The following is a 16,975-nucleotide window of genomic DNA, read 5'->3' as shown; positions in this document are numbered from 1 at the left end:
GGTTTATGCCGATAATCTTTTGCTTTCCTGTTGTATGCCATTGTACGAGCTTAGCTCCATGATCGTGGTCACCTCTGCATAGGTTCTGGTGGGGCTGCTCATTGATTCCTCTTCTGTTTGAACAAGCCCATGTCCCTCATTATCCTCTCCTGGAGCAGGTTTTCCAGCTTCTAACCATGCTGCTTACCTCTGCTTCTTGCCTTTGTTACTCCACTGTTTCATGGTTGTTACAGCCAAGGCTGCCATTACCGTATCCCCAGCCAGGTTCTTCCTTCTTCCTCAGCAGCAGATCTGATGGATGGCACATATACTTTACCCCTAAGTCCACCAGAAATCTTTTCAGCATCCCTGAAGTGATCCTGTTTATGTTCTATTTGTTCTCCATGATGCCCCATGGTCTGTTCATCTCCTCCCACAGCTCCTTTTGCTGGTGTCCCAGTGCCCCAGCCGGAGTGTCTCTCCCAGTGTGAGGCCAGTGTCACCCTGCAGACTGACTCCTGCATGGCAGCACCCTCCCTATGGAGTTGTGCCTCACCTGAGACAGAGGCATCCCAGGGGATCTGCTCCAGTGGGAGCTGGAGATGGAGCCTTGTAATGCCCCTGTCCCCTGCATGGTTCTGGCACAATCCCATGGTGGCAGGAACATGACAGACTCTTGGGGCCTGCTTTGCGTCTCCCACTACGCAGACTGGGCTGCTAACTACTAAGTCTGTGTTCGCTGGAGTGTTTTAAAGAAAATACCAAGAGGATGGCCTCCAACACCTGCAAATTAGGTCCTTAAATTGCCCTATGTTCATAGTGGAAAGCACTAGTGTGAATGGACCAGATTACTGAGTGACCTGTGTGTGTGGTACAGGGAAGTTACCTCAACTGACAGCTACCTGGTTTTGATAGATGGCATATTGTTTGGAGATTTGGGTGAGTGATATGTACCACTATCTCAGGGTATCTCTTTGAAGGATGAATTAGTATAATGCTGTTGTTTGTTTAATTATGTCATAAATAACTTGGTTCTTGCCCTTAGGGATCTCTAGTCTGCACTAAAACACAGGCAAGAAGTTCCTATGAAACTTCAGGGGATGATGGTACTTTGGAGAGGTCTGGTTTTGCTAGTAGTTTATTATTTCTGAGGCTTTTATTTCTTGTATCCCACCAGTGAGTCACCCAGGAGGGGTGTGAATGGTTGCATAGTACCTGGCATGCAGTGTGAGTGCGGAGGGCGCTCAAAACTGTTTGGGCAGCAAAATAAAAAATACGGAAATGAAAACAAGGAGAGTTGCAAGTTGAGATTTGTAGGCTGACTGAAGGATTAGAGGAGCATGCCATTGAAGAGAAGAGAAAAGAAAAAAGGCACATGGAGCTGATCTGTGTGCAGCTTTAAGGCAAAGAGAAGTGAGTAAGAAAATGACAGTAGTGATGATGTTCATGCAGTTTATTGAGTCCAGACTTGTGTTTTGCTTCTAGCACTATGTGCACTTAAAAAAGGGCCATTTTCATGAGCTAAGCATGCTAGTGAGAGTTTAATTCAAATGCTAATGTTTTTGGCAAAAGATGCAACTCTTAAAACTTTCTCTTAAATCTCTATTACAATTTTTGTATCTCTTAATACTATGCAATTCTCAGGAAGTCTAATGTGTTGCTTTTAGTAATAACTCAGAAATTAAGTAAGATTCTCTTTTAATTGCTCTGGAGTTGGAAACAATAGATGAAAGGTGATTAGATATAGCAAATTATGTAGGAAAAAAAGATAATTTAGTATAGCTACTTGTTTTCTATAGCTATTTTCCTGTATCTTTTGGATAATACATAACTTTTATTGATTAGCAAATACAAATAACATAAGGCTAAAAGCAGAGTTTTCTCTTTCAATTTTGTCATAGTGAGAAATATTTTTGTTTGAATTTACTCGGAAATCATTGTCATCATTTCTCTTCTGCAATGTCCTAATATTCTCCAAGAGTTGCTACAAGATTCAGATGTTTGCTTAGGTTTTTACTGACTTTGTCTTGGTTTAACTTTATTTTAAATGTAGTTTTTGTAATCTCTCTTCCTTATCCTTGTTTCACATATTATTTAATTATTAGCAGTGCATTCAAAATATCCTGGACAATGTCTACTATAGTATCCAGTTTGGTTTTATTCTTGTATTAAAGCCTTCAGGTGTGCTTGCTTGCATGTAAATAATTCTCATACAAGATCAAAGACTGAAATTAGAATTTGACTTTTGACTTTTTCAGGATTTTTGTCTTTGGTTTCTGGACCCAGTCTTAGTTACATTTCGTGGATTTAGCTTTGAGGGAAAATTAGTGTAAATGCAATCTGTTTAGGAAGTGCTATATATTACACAAAACAATACATAAGCATATTTTATTATTTTAGGGGTGATTTTTCAGTGATATTAGTCCTTTATTTAGTTTGTCTCTTCCTACTCATTAAATATTCTACTTTTAATGTATTTCCTTGCAGAACAAATAGTTGTTCATCCTATATATAACATAATGTTTCAAAGAGATGTAGGAATCAGGAAAATACTGTTGCTGAAAAACAGAAATAGCTTTTACTTTCTGCATGTTAAAAGGATAATAAAAAGCCCATGTTAGGGTTTCCTGGAGAGTAATATTTCATTTCCTGAATTGTGAATGTTTGTAATGTAAGCCCTACTTGTTAATAAAAGCAACATTAATATTAAAAAGTAATTTTTAGAAATATTAAAAGCAAATTTATAAAATTGATATTAATAAGTAATTTTACACACATATTACCTGCTACCATAGTTAGTTACAAGTAACTAACTTACCAGATGAATGCACATTGGGAAAATGGTGTTGTAGAAGCCAAAGTTCATTCTCTGTTCCATTACTGCAATATGAATTTGTACTAAATTCACTATAGCCTGTGAAGGTTTTCTGTGTTTTCAGCATCAAAATTCAAAACCAGAATATGTTTCTCTGTGTTCATCAGGTCTTAATACTTTAGCAAATATGTAAAACCTGCAAATAAAAGTAACTTGAACAAGCTTCAGGTGAAACCAAGTAGCTGCAAAAATGTAAATTGCTTGCGATCATGGAAACTTTAATGAAATTACTGAACAACTAGAAGGTCCAGCACAACAGAAAATACTTTAAAATATTCAAAAATACTTAAAAAACAAGGTTGAAGTAAGTGGCAAGGTACAGTGCTCATTTCATGGGCAAAGACTTCTGCAGTTTAAGGAAACTAAAGGAAATGACTGTGGTAAAATGAAGGAAAAATTAAGCTGACTTTGAGCTTGAAAGGAGACATTAATCAGAGTGGGTTTTTTCACTCTGGGAACATCAGATTAGAAAAGAATGTTTTAGTAGGTAAAGCAAATAGTAGGAACTCTTTCATCATAAGCTTTTAGGAAAACATGTGGCGGTCTCCAGTATGATTCATTCTGGGGCATCTTGTAGCATATCAAGGTAATAACATAATTATGACTTGTTTTTATCAAGCTGCAGCTTGTATAGTTATCAGTGCTATCAAACAAGCCTCTTATCTTACCTCTCTTTACCACTTGCCTTAATTAAAGCAATAGCATGTTTGATAAATGGCATCAGATGACTTATAGTATTTTAGATGGTTTGGATTTTGTTGACATAAGAATTCTTTAAAGTGATCATTCAGCCACCCATGTAGCAAGGCTAAAACACTGTCCTGAACCAAAAAAGGTTGGGTTTGTTTATAGTGAAAAAATAAATCTGGAAACCTGAGAAATCTCCATTTCTTAGGTGTCTTTTTGCACTTGTCTAAATTATAGGTCAGCAGAAATGTCAGTAATGGCCCTGTGGTAACTGCATTTACCAGCCCAAATGAGACTTAGGTGTAGAGAAACTGTAATTCAAAACCTGGGTAGCACACTGTCACCTCATTCTATTTCCAGAGTACCATGCAGTTATGGAAGCTGGAGATGTGTAAAAGGTATAAGCAGATATCAAAATGCCTTTCAAAGCAAATGTCACAGGAAAATATTTGGTGTATTAGAAGGAATGAATTTATAATGAATGCTGGGATCCATCAGAGTTCCAACAATTCCATTTGACCTCATGCAGGAATAAAAGAGAGGGAAATATCTGGGGTGTATTATGTAGGATTTTGGATGGAAATATGTGCATATGTGTTCCATATTGCCTATGCAGTGAGTCCCACACATTCCGAGTGCATCAGATGTCCCTACTGTGCATGCACAGATTGTTGGCATGCTGGCCAGCCCGTGGGGCCTCTGGAAATCTTGGACTGATGCCTGAAGCTCTTTTGGTCTCATGTTCTGGGAGGGTTGGAAGGGAAAAAAAAAAAAAGACCTATCTGGAAAATCTGGTAAACCAGAAATTACAGGTGGGATCAGTCAGAAGACTGAAAACTCTTCAGAAAAAAGGAAAGGGGAGGTTCCCACCTGTCGTCTGTGGAGCCGCAGGAGCAGGGGGACTGCTTTTAAGCATTCATGAGAAATAACTAAGAAGAACAAATCCATAGTCAGTCAGCAATTGATTGCTGCATAGGAATCCACATTCTTGTTTGTGAGAGGTTGTGATTTGAGGAAGGGGTTGTGGAAAAATTAGGAAAAAAGTAAATTAGAGAGGTTTAGAAAATATTCATTTATGTGTGCTGAAAAGAAAATCTCAGGCTGCACCAAGAAGGAAGCCTTGTTCATGCCCTGGGAAATGTTATACAACATGAGGGGTAATTGGATTCAGATGATATTTTGTGGTAAACTTGTTTTGGCATGTTGTAAACTTTCTTAATTTTGATTATCAAAGTTGCTCTTATGGTTTTCCTGAGAGGCAAAATTTTTTAATACCGAGGATTAATTGTTGTTCTCTTATCTAGTTATTGCAGGTACTGGATGATTTACTGCTGTTTTTTCTCCTTGCTCTCTAAAATAGCAAAATATGTCTAAAATACTATACAAGCTTCTTCTTTAATTAAAAAAAAATAGAAAGCATTTTCTACTACAATTATCTAAGAAATGTAAAAGTTATATAAAGGATCATTAGATCACCTAATTAGAACATTTTAAAGCTATATTAGTATTTTGGGAAGCTTGGGATGCTGACAGCAACTCATGGAATATCGTCTGCAGGATTGTTGCGGACTTCAACACATTAACTGTTTTGTGCTCTGGTTCCTTCCTTCTTCTAACTCCTCTGTTAATCTTGCTTCTCAAATATGTTAAGTCTGGAACTTAGCTGGTGGTCATTGTCAACTCTAAAGAGTCTGAGAGATGTGTAGTAGTTTAATAGTCAGAAGAGTGAGAACGGGGCTGTGGGTCTGACCTGTCTCTGCTGTGTAAAACCAATGGGCGTACTGTAATGTGGGGCAGACTAAGTTTCATTTCTTAGCACAGTAAGCTGGGTCTCAAAAGTCTTGGCTTTAAATACCGATTTAGTCCCAAGGGTTGTATGTAGTTGGCTGCATTTAATTTATTCCATCCCAAGTGTTGTTTCATTATCTATGAAATGAGGACACTACTTAATGGTATTGTATTATCCTGCAGATAAAGTCAGTTAAGGATAATAGGGAACTCCAGTACAAGTATGCTGTAAATTGTTTTTGTTAACTCAATGAATGGATTAGTTGTCTGAGAACCTGGGCTGTCACTTAGCATCTGCAATTAACTTGAGAAATTTACACATTCTGGACATTAAAAAAAAAGGAAAGAAAAGGAAAACAAAATCATTAAATCTTCAACACGACTACATTCTGCTAGTTGTCCTGATTTGGATTGCTTGGTAAATTAACCTGTAAACTTCCACATGTGGTCACCCACTACTTTTTCTATTCTTATGACTCTCTCCCCTTGCAACACTTACAAAGGGACATACTGGATGCTTTTGCCATTTTGCTTGGTATTTTGACAGATTTGCTGCTGTATGATGATTACTATGACTTAAGTGTATATGGCTTATTTTAGAGCAGGAAAAATAATGTAGAAATACTCAGAAGGCAGAATATCCTCTATAGTAATAGCTTTGAGATAAAAACCCACTTTTGAGCAAGAGGTGCCTTTAAAAACCTGTCTACACTTAGTCCCATGTACATCAAGAGTCGTCAATGATTTGTGGGCCAAAAATCCTCCATAGTGGTCATAGTTTTAGTTCCATGTCTTTTTTCCTTCTGTTTTTCCCTCCAAGTATCAGCTTTGTGATCTTCCAAACTGTGAATAACCGTGGGGACTCACATGAGCAAGCTTTTCTTCCCTAGTATCTCACTGACTTTGCCCTTTACCAGACAGATGAGCTTTGCAGCTGCACATTGATTCTCTAATCTTCCTGAGCAACATACGCCATGAACTCAGTTAAAAAAAAAAAAAAAAAAAAGTATATTTTTTTAAAAAGAAAGATTACTTGGGGAAGTAAGAGAGGAGTTTTTCTTGTGAAAGTTGGTTCCATAAACATGTTACCCTCATTATACTGTGCAGTAATTAGTAGCTTTTAATGTGCACCTTTTGCTACCAAATCTGAAAAGTTGGCTCATAAAAGTTGGTTTTGGCTGAAAACCAAGTGCCTACTATCCTAACAAGATGCATACTTCTGGTGCAGAGGAGTTGTTTTAGCTGATCCTTCAGTTTGATCATCAAGCATAATTACTTCAGCAATATCAACTGAAACTTTCAACATTACAGCACTGATTGAGTAGAATGACTGGTTTTCAGGACAGGTGTGATTGTTTCACAAGTTGACTTCTTGTCAATAACTGTGATTGACAGCAAAATTGCTCTTCACACCAGTTTATTTCATCTATTATCCAATGGAGTTGCTTATAATTACGTTGGAGTTGTTGTCAGTGCTTTACTAGAAATAGCTGTAAGGCTGAAAACCTTAGTAACAGACATGTTAAGATATTGTAAAGTAAAACACTCTGCTAGGAAGGACAAAGAAGCTTCTCTAGTGGTACTGATTGGGAAGCAAGGTTTCTTCATGTGCATTCCTCTACATTGGCTGAAATAAAGTAGGCATCAAAAGCATTGATAACTTCTAGAAAAGACTGTCATGGCTTGTGAATTGGAACAGTCCAAGAAAGTATTCTTCACAGATGTTCCTTATATAACTCAATCTACCACATAGCACGGGTTTTGCTCACCTTATGTTAGCTCTGAAGGTGCTGTCACATTGGATCTATTAAAAAGTTGTAATAGTTAAAGACACAAGCCAAGTGAGAGCACACAACAGATAACAAACTCACTGTTCCTCTTTAGTTAGCGTGGAGTTAACCTGTAAAGAGTTCCACTGTCTACAAAAAAGCTGGTTTATTAAAATATTTTGCATTTAATTAGAAAAAAGTATATTTCCCTTTCAAAGCATATGTACTGCTTTCTTATTTGCTGTTGTCAGTAATTTTTTTCACAGGATTTTATGAAATGCAGAGCTGTGCATATTTCCTGAAAAGTTTTGTAAATACTATTTTACCAGTGGCTAATCTTGCCTGTTCTTAATTCTGTCATCACTATAGGAGGAAATAGTAACAATTTCTGTATTAGACCTGCCTAATGCTTTGCAGTATAAGAGAGATTCGTGACCTTTGCAAGAAGTTTTCATACTTCTTTTACTTGCTGCAGTTTGATATTTGGTAGCAAGAAGTAGCCCTGAAGCTACAAAGCTGCCTTTTGTCACCCATTACATTCCTCAGACTTTTGAAGGGTTGTCACTGAAGGGCCATTTTTCTTTTTTCCCCTTGTTTCCACGAAGAGCTTGACAGCTTGCCAGGGTACCTCTTGGACCCTCGGAGGTATAAGCATGGCTGTTGCTGAAACAAAAGTAGCAGTATGTTCTTTACTAAATCTTGGAGGTGCTGGAGTTGTCATAATGTTCCTCTGCTATCTCCAACCATCTAAATATTTAGGATTAGGGAAAAAGCAAGACTGTAACACCCTTTCCATGCCAGAAATAGGCGTTTGTCCCACTGACCCAATTCCTTGCCCTGAAATGACACCACCTGAGGCTGGAGCAACCCCAGGTTCTGAAGGAACTGAGAGGAGAAAGAAGATGGAGCTGTCAGTCTATTCTCCATTCATGCAAACATCACTCTGTGCTCCCAAGGAAGTTTGCTGCTCTACTGCTAGCTAATGTAGTAGCTCATCTGGTTTATGCAGCAGTGGTCTTGGAGACACGAGTGAGGAGTTAAAGAATTGCTGATGACAACGCGATGTATAGGATTCATGGGCTGGGGGGGAGAGGAGTCTTTGAGAAGACAGTCACTGAAAATCCTTGCAAAAGCAATATAATGTTGGGGTTTAGTTCTCAAGGTACTGATGCTGGCAAAAGTCACATTCTTGTGCTCTGGAGTCACAGTTGTTGGTAAGATTTCAGCCTTGCTGATTCCTGTCTTCAGGAACCTGCACATTTTAAATATAAGGCTTCATATAGAACCATAAACCTGGAATTTCCAAATTATTGGATGTGAAGTTCTGTAAACTAGGGATTAAGTTCTTTTACAGGATTTTTCTGTTTGAAATCATATTTTTGCTGTGTGAAAGGACTACTTAAGGCCTCTGGATTTGTTGCCACTCCCTGTATTAAATCTATTGTACCTGTGTTGTCAAGCTTAGCACAGTAATTTTAGTGTAATGTTGCAAGCTAGATAATGCGTCTAATGCATAGCAGAAGTCTGAAATCATATAATCCAGGATCTTCATTTAGTGATATACCGAGGAGTACAAATTTAAGTGGGAAAATAAAGTATTTTGATAACCTTGAATACCTCTATTAAGAGAGGATGTTGAAAGCCTGGCCTATTAAAGCACTGCAGAAAATAACAATTGATTTAAGTGAATTCAGAATTTCAGTAAAAATACTTTAACATTTTTAGAGTTGCATTAATTGGAATGAATTAAATTCTTAGTGCAAACATGAGAAGAAGGCAGTTTAATTTAAAATGCTAGGAAGAAGGCATAGACATAAAAAGAAAAGTAAGGCTGGTGCATTTCATTAATTCAAGTTAGTATGGTTTTGCAGTTAAAAGTTTTGAATTATCTTGACATTACATCATGGCACAGATGATGCACTTTTGAAATAAAACGTTGTTAGATATGTGGTTGGCTATCTGTGAACATCCCTCGGATTAGTGGGAGGTGTTGTTTCTGACTGCAGCACAATCATCTTTGTGGCTTTACAGTGTAAGCTATTCTTCAGTCAAAGTCTGTTGAGATGCTGTTTGTTAAAAATTGGTCAACATTTCCTGACATAAAGAGTGAAAGCAAATTTCTGACCCTTAACCCACTGGCACCATTTTTTGCTTCCCCTTGAAAAGCCTGTCACATTAAATTTGACCCCATTTTCAGTTCTTCATAAAAAGGCTAGTAACTACTTATCAGCCTTCTGTTTTGCTGACTAAAATTTAAATGAAGTACATCAAAATTGAGACTTTAATGTATGAATGGGAAGGTCTTTCCCTTGTCTATATGTATGATAACAGAACATATGTAACAGGCATATTCTGTTCACCTTACCAGACCAAAGAAATCCCTGTTTAAAGGTATATTATTTTCTTAAATCTAATTTCTAATGCTAAAATGGCATAAAAATTAATAAACTCTTTTTCTATACTATCTCTGTGCTCCTAGACTCTTGTGTATAAAGATTCCAGGCAAGTCTAGAATGTGCTGTTGTGCTTAGCATGAGATGGAATTTTTTTTTTAATAAGAGGTTATATCTTTTCATTAGACCGATTGATGCTATTTGAAAAACTTAGACACATTTGCCTGTACAGCCCCATTTTAGGATTCCTGTCTGCTGGTGTGTTTGATGTCCTTGCCTTGACTGGAAAGTATTGGAGGATCTTGAGTAAATGCTGTAGCTCTTACAGGTGGCCTGAAAAGCCCTGCTTGGGCTAAGGTGTTGCTATCTAGCTCTTGGTTAGCCTGGTTGTTGCATTAGCCCTTGGCAGGTGCAGGAAAGCTGTATTCTGCTGTCTGTCCTTCTGCCCTTCACTGCCTTTACCAGCATTCACATGTGTCCAAGAGTGTAGACTTTGTGTTCAAAAAGTTCAAACCAACAACAGGAAAAAAAGCACTTTGGTTGAGTATTGATGCTATTATGCTAAAGCTCACTAATGATGAATTCGTCAGATTGATTGCACCTAAATAGATCTATTCCAAGTCTTTACTTGCTTTTTTTTTAAAGGGAATTTTATTAAAGAATTCTATGAGACTAAAAGATTGTTTATGTATTTATTTTCTTGGATGTAGTTAGGAATTATGATGAATTTAATCTTGAATTCTGTCCTGTGTTCACTGAAAAGTTTTGCTTAATATGCATGGGAAAAGATGTTTCCTTTTATGAGTCAAGGATATTGCTTAATAAATTGTCTTATTGTCTTAAGTGGTCATACTATTCTTAAAGAATGTTTCCAAGATGCTGGAACAAATACAGAAATGAGATTATTGTTCCACAGAAATGAAAGAATACACGAGCATTTGTCTGCCTAATCAGCCCTATCATTGAAACAGCATCCCTTTGTTCTTGCTTCTTGGCTACAGTGCTAAAGTAGAGTAGGACATGCAGGATTTTCTCAGCTGACCTATAAAGCTGTTAGAGTCCCAGGTTTTAAAACTGGGACATAGTCAGCCATACAAATATTTTAATAATCTGTGCACACAGGCATTTATATAGGAAGTCTGTTTACCAATCACAAGTGTCCATCCATAAAAGGCTGGGGTTTATTTCTTTTCATAAAATTATATAGTACTTGAGAAGTATTGTCATAGTGGAAGGGTATTTCAGTGGAGAACAGGTTTGAATGGAACCTGAGGAAGTTGTATGGTTAAGAGTCACTCCTACCCCTCTTTCCAGAGCCAGGGAGCAAAACTGGCTTGCACTGGGGTCCCGTGTAAACTTAGGGAAACTGAGGACTTTGTGAGTCTTGGGGTGGAGGAGAACATCAACAAAACAACACAGTCCAAACAGACAGTTAAAACCTGTTACCATAGATCAGTCCTGAAGCCTAATGACAGTGGAAGAGACTGTAGGAAACAGAACCATCTTTACAGGAATGGTTGTGTTACTCTGGTAAACTTATTAGCATCCTCCCAAGACATCAAGATGGGAAAACATTTCCCATTTCCCAAGATAGGAAAACATTTAGTACCCAGTGCAACTCTGTAGGACTTTTGTGTCCCAGTTTTCAGTGGGTCTGGGACATAACTACCTTCAGTAGTTTCAGCTTTGGCTTAGGAGCAGTCAGGCCACTCACCATCTTGATCATTATTAGAGGCGGGAGGAGAGAATTGTTGGATAATTTTTGCCACTTATTTTGGTGCTTGCTTTTAAAAAAAAAGTTTTATTTATAATGAAATTTTTATATAACATTATAAGAAGCTCCTTTAGTGCTAGAGGCAGATGATGTGCATTAGAATAATAATACACTGTAATTGAAACATATTGCTTGTGTGTTTTAAGGTTTGCTCTGTCAGTGCCCACCACTGAGAAGTAGTAGGTGTTACTTGGAATATATTTGAAGTAGATGGAATAATCATTCATTTTTAAGGATCATAAATGGAAAGCCTTAAATGGCACTAGACAAGGACTTTTTTCCCATAGTTAGACTTAAAACTTGTATTTGGTTGATGACTGTGAACAGTGTAGTCTGAGATAAATACCTATTAAGACTGCTTGAATCTATGAAGTGTTTAAACTTAGCAGAATTCATGAAGCATTTCTGCTAGAAAAAGTGCCACATGTGGTACATTATTATTGCAAATTATGAATGTTTTTTAGAAGAAACAAACAAAAGGACTAGCTAATCTTGGCAGAAAATCATTAACTGTGAATGGTATCAATATATGCCAAGGATGTGTTTAAGATCAGGTTACATAATGAGGTTCATGAAGACAAGACCCTGACCTGCTTGAGCTGCCTGGCTGCAAGGCCTTTTCCAGATATTTAATCTTTTCTTACATAAATTAAAGCTTCAGGTTTTCTGTACCAAGTCTTTTGGGTCACTTTATATTAGTTCTTTGGAGATGAAGAATATCTGGTAGGAAACATAAAGGTGAAGAATATCTGGTAGGAAACATTGAACCCCAGCATATGAACTGCTAGAGAATATAACAATTGATCAAAGTTAAAGTAGTCTCATGCTTGACTTGCCCAAAAATGCCATCCCACAGAAAATTATAACACCATCTTGGGAGTTTCCAGTGTTTATACAGGTGTAACATCCACTTGGTACAATTGTTTGTCTTTCTGAATCCTCAGAGGGTTTAAAATGCACTCTCTGTACACTCTATAGTGGCTCTTCTCTCACACAGTGCAGGTGATGAAGGAAAAACAGTTTTGAAGTTTGCTGTGTCATATCCGGGAGATTTCCCAGTTCAGTTTTGCTGTCAGGAAGAGTACTAGATTACTAGATTTTACCTTTTTTTTTCATTAAAAGGAAAAGGTCAGTCTGGATAGAGCAGTTGTAATGAGCAGTGGCCTGGCCTGGCCTCTCCCTCACAATGTGATGGACAGTGAGCACTGTAGAAAGTCATGAAAACTAAGAGAGCTGCAATTCTTCTGGCCTCTAGATAAACCATCTCCAAAAGGATTTGCTATCATATGAAAATGAGTGAATTGATACTGTTAAATGAAGATTCCATTCTCCAGTTAATAAGTAATTTCCATTCTGGAGTAGATAATTTATGCCTACTACCCAGGCAGCAATTGTGATTAATATGCTGCATTAGTTGCTTGAGCAGATAAAATCTCAACAGCTAAAGATCTTGTTTTCATGCAGATAAGGCTAATAAGAAAATCAAAGAAGATAAAACCTCGAGAATGTGATGTAATGCACAGAGCAAGTTATACCCTGTCAAAGCTATAAAGTCTGAATGAAATGTTATCAGATTTTCCTGTAAGGGAGGTTGGAAGAAAGGGTTATATATTGGGACACCTCGACACACCTGTAACATGATGGAAATGGAGCTGATCAGTTTTGGCAGAGTGTGATGGCTCATTTCTTTATTTTCTATATAAGGAGAGCAATGCTTTTTCTTAAGGACACCCTGTGTCTCATAGGCAGCATGGGCCAAACACCACCATTGACAGCAAGTGGGGTTTGGAGTCTCAGATTAATTGCAGCAGCCAAGAGGCTTTTCTTGGTGTTTTCTTTAGTCTGAATCAAGTAAACTAAACTCTGTTTAAAGAATTTTGTATCTCTTAGACTTATACATTAAATTGCTTTTTGTATTTATTCTGTTAAATTAGAAAAAATTTAAAAGTTCTCCTAGGGTCATCTAATTTAACTTCACTTACTACACAAGTCTCTACTCTTGTATTCAGCAGATTATGGCTATTATTAATCTGTTCTCAACACCTTTTCCAAAGTTGTATCCCCCAGTATCCCAGACACATATTTATCAGTGTAGCAAATCCTTAAATTATTTTGTGTGTGTGTGTGTGTTTTGTTTTGTTTTGTTTTAGTTTGGTTTTTTTTGTTTTGGTTTGGTTTGGTTTGGTTTTTTTTTGTTTTGGTTTGGTTTTTTGAGCTGGTAACAAGCTTCTTCTCACTGGCAAATTCACACTTTCATTGAGATGCATAGTAAACTATTTGGGTCATACAGAACACTAAGATGGATGGTAATGAGCAGTAACTAGAATGCATGCATGTAATCTGAAAAACTGTTCTCTTGTAAATTAATGTTTTGGTCCACAATAGATTTGATCTGTATAAGTATATTAATGAGAGTTTTATGAAATATAAGTTTTGGGTTTTTTTCTTTAAGTATATAGAATCATTAAGGTTGAAAAGATCTCTTAAGATCATCAAGTTCAACTGTCAAATATCATGCTGTTGTTTTCTTTATGTACATGAGATGTAGATGACACAGTTAAAGTATTGTAGCTGTGGGAGTCAGTTGACAAGTAGGATTTTAATTTTTCAAAGTTTGGTACTCACTCTTCTATACTTGATTAAAATTAGGATCTTTTTTCCTCATTTTAACTAGCTTGCCACCATTTGGTTAAACATATGAGCCATTAGTCTTCTCCTTAGTATTTATTTGGTTGTCAATTATCTGTTTGGAATTGTTCTGAAATATGTGGTAGCAGCATTACCTCAATGTATCTTTGTGAGGGATAATCTTTGATCAGCTGAATGTCCTTTAAGCTATGTTGTAAGCAAATGTTGTGTAGGTTTCTGACATAACTGTGAATATTCTAAGTGCTGGACTGCCACTATACAAATTGGCTTTCAAGAGTTTAATTTTGGTTTATAGAAAACATATATCCAGATTTTACCCTTTTTAATGTATTATTTTAATGCATTGTTTTTAAATGTGAAGCATTTTGTCTTACTGTGGTTATACAGGTTGAGGAAACGTGCAGAAACAAAAAACAGGGTAATTGAGTACAGCAAATTTTCATTAATTATCCCCCTTCTTTTGTAGATATTTGGGCAATTGGCTGCATATTTGCTGAACTGTTGACTTCAGAACCTATATTTCACTGTCGCCAGGAGGACATCAAAACAAGTAATCCTTTTCATCACGATCAGCTAGACCGCATTTTCAGTGTAATGGGATTCCCTGCAGGTAATTTATTTTCATTAAAGCAGCAGACATAATGCTAGAGAGTTGTTTGTTGGTTTTTTCCCTAAAGGAAATTACTAGTTGTTTGTATAGGTATGAAGAAACTGTCACTTTGATGGATTTGGAAATACTGGCAATTAAAGAACAATAGCACTGGCCACCAAACAGGAAGTCAAACAACTGCTGTAGTTATTTCTTCCTGAGTATTACTTAACCAACACATTCAGAATTGTAAATGATTTTTGTTTTTTCCACTCTACTGAAGATAAAGACTGGGAAGACATAAGGAAGATGCCAGAATATCCAACTCTTCAGAAAGATTTTAGAAGAACAACGTAAGTAATGATCATGTAACAACAGTTCATTGAGTGTGGGGGAGGCAGAGATCAGCTCCTACCCTCTGACTTCTTGGGGAGGGGATTGTGAAGTATTTGGGTCCTAACACTGTGGCAGCTGTCCTGTTTGAATAAGCTGGTTAACATGAATGGCGCTCTCTCCCTCAGCTGCTTGTTAAGAACATCAACTGAGTGGTCTCCTCATTTCTCTAGAAGGGGTTGCTATAAGTGTAATTTAATCTATGGCAGGCATAGACAAATGAGATTCCTTAACCCATTTCTATTACATATTCAAGATAATGTTGTTAATTTTGTGTGAGGAAGATAGGGAAGCACTGGTATTTTTGACAAGTGGTTATGTGGAGGTAGCAATGCATTGGACAGAAATTTCTTTTGAAGGTAACATGTTCAATAGGTTGTGATTCAAAGCCTCTCCAAGATCTGAGAATATTCCACTTTTATTGTTTCCTGGTGCTTTGGCTAAATTAGTCAAGTGGTGATAATATATCAGAGCTGGTAAGGAGTCACATGGGTTCCTTAAAGTAAGGTAGAGGACATAGATTTGGGAATTTTGGATTCTGTTTCCAGCTCTGACATGGATTCATTGCACTGGCTTTACACAAAATATGAAGCTTGTTTCTTTTGAAAATGGCTGTAGATAACCTCTGGAGCTGTAAATTAAATGCAAGGCACATGTCATAGGTATTTAGGGCGATTTTGAGCTTGGGAGCTGTAAGGAGTATCTGGTTTTCTGGAGGCTGGGGAGACAGAATGGTAATCTAACTGCTCTGCCAAGTTCTAACTGGAAACAATAGCTTAAATGTTGAGCTGTGATGAGCTGCTGAATGCTTTTTGTGGCAGAGTTGCTTTAGAAAAATGGAGTATAAACTTCAAGTTGTGTCTCTGACACTGTCCTTATCAACATCTTAACCATATAATATAAAAGTTGCATGTTTCATGGAGATAATCTTTACACAGTTGATAGCACTCCTGTTGGTGAAAAGTATATTTTATGTGTGCAACTGCTAGATAAATATCAGACATGTCTTCTGATAGCAGTTCTTTTTACAGTTTACTTCCTGAGGGTTGGGAGATGTTTCTGTGGTCACTTGATAGAGTTCCATGTTTTTAATGCACTATTATTTCAGACATGTTTTTCTTTAACATATTTTTCAGATATGCCAATAGTAGCCTCATAAAATACATGGAGAAACACAAAGTCAAGCCTGACAGCAAAGTTTTTCTTTTGGTAGGTGCAACTTGAAAATTGCTGTGATGACAGGAATGAAATTGCATTTCTAAGGGTAATATCTGTGTCTGTTTTCCTATCTCATTAGAATGAGCACCAATGTTAAAGAAAGCTATTTATCACTAACTGGCTGTTTTTGAAATGTGTTTTCTTCATACACAAATTGCTTAAACTGCTGGAGTTGAAGATCTGAGAGTCTTCTCTAATTAAAATCTGGAATATTTGTATACTCAGCCTTAGCTTTAGGTATGTTGTGCAAATAAGAGAGTGAGTATAATATATGTCTTGATTCTGTGTGGCTTCAGAGACCTAAAGAGCCCCCAAAAGCTGAAGAATTTTTTGAAGAAAGGGAAGAGGAAAGGAGAAATTTATTTCCTGTAGTAATTAGGTTTTTCTTTTTCTTCCCTCTGACAGTAGTCCACCACTCCTCTGGGGATGATTCCAAACAAAATCCCTAAACATATATTTGCTGGTTGCCCAGTTGAGCCATCTATTGTAGGCCAACACAGTGTTGCTCTGTCTAATACAGCATAATTTCTGGATGTCTCTGTGATGACTTAGTGCTGTCTAAATTTAGGAATGAAGATCAAAGTGACTTTGCTAATGCTGTGTACAGGGAGCTCTGTAATGAGGCTCTTAGTGCAGCTTGACTTTCAGTGGTCTGTTTTCAGTTACAAATTCAGCATAGCATCATCTCTCTATGTTCTGGCAAAGATTTGCTATTTGACTCATTAGTTGCTGCTGGATGATGACACAAATAGCTATGGAAACAGAATGGGTTGGTCCCAATTTATGGAAGAATTTCCATAAGAAGGGTAAGACTTAAAGAAAAATAAATTAAAATTTCTTAAACTCAACTTACTGGGCACA

At 37.0% G+C, this 16,975-nt stretch overlaps 1 protein-coding gene across 2 annotated transcripts in view; it reads left to right on the top strand.

Annotated features, from left to right (window-relative positions):
* The window catches only part of CDK19 (cyclin dependent kinase 19), a 119,531-nt gene that overhangs the window by 86,160 nt on the left and 16,396 nt on the right, over positions 1-16,975 (top strand). For both annotated transcript variants that reach the window (XM_038130480.1, XM_038130481.1), the window contains exons 7-9: positions 14,381-14,524; positions 14,787-14,856; positions 16,033-16,105. In XM_038130480.1, the coding sequence (XP_037986408.1) occupies positions 14,381-14,524; positions 14,787-14,856; positions 16,033-16,105 (287 nt within the window). The remainder of the gene's footprint in view (positions 1-14,380; positions 14,525-14,786; positions 14,857-16,032; positions 16,106-16,975) is intronic.

This window comes from Motacilla alba, chromosome 3 (assembly GCF_015832195.1).
Source record: "Motacilla alba alba isolate MOTALB_02 chromosome 3, Motacilla_alba_V1.0_pri, whole genome shotgun sequence".
Lineage (NCBI taxonomy): Eukaryota > Metazoa > Chordata > Aves > Passeriformes > Motacillidae > Motacilla > Motacilla alba.
The sequence above is the reverse complement of the archived record's forward strand: the minus strand, read 5'-3'. Positions and strand labels throughout refer to the sequence as shown.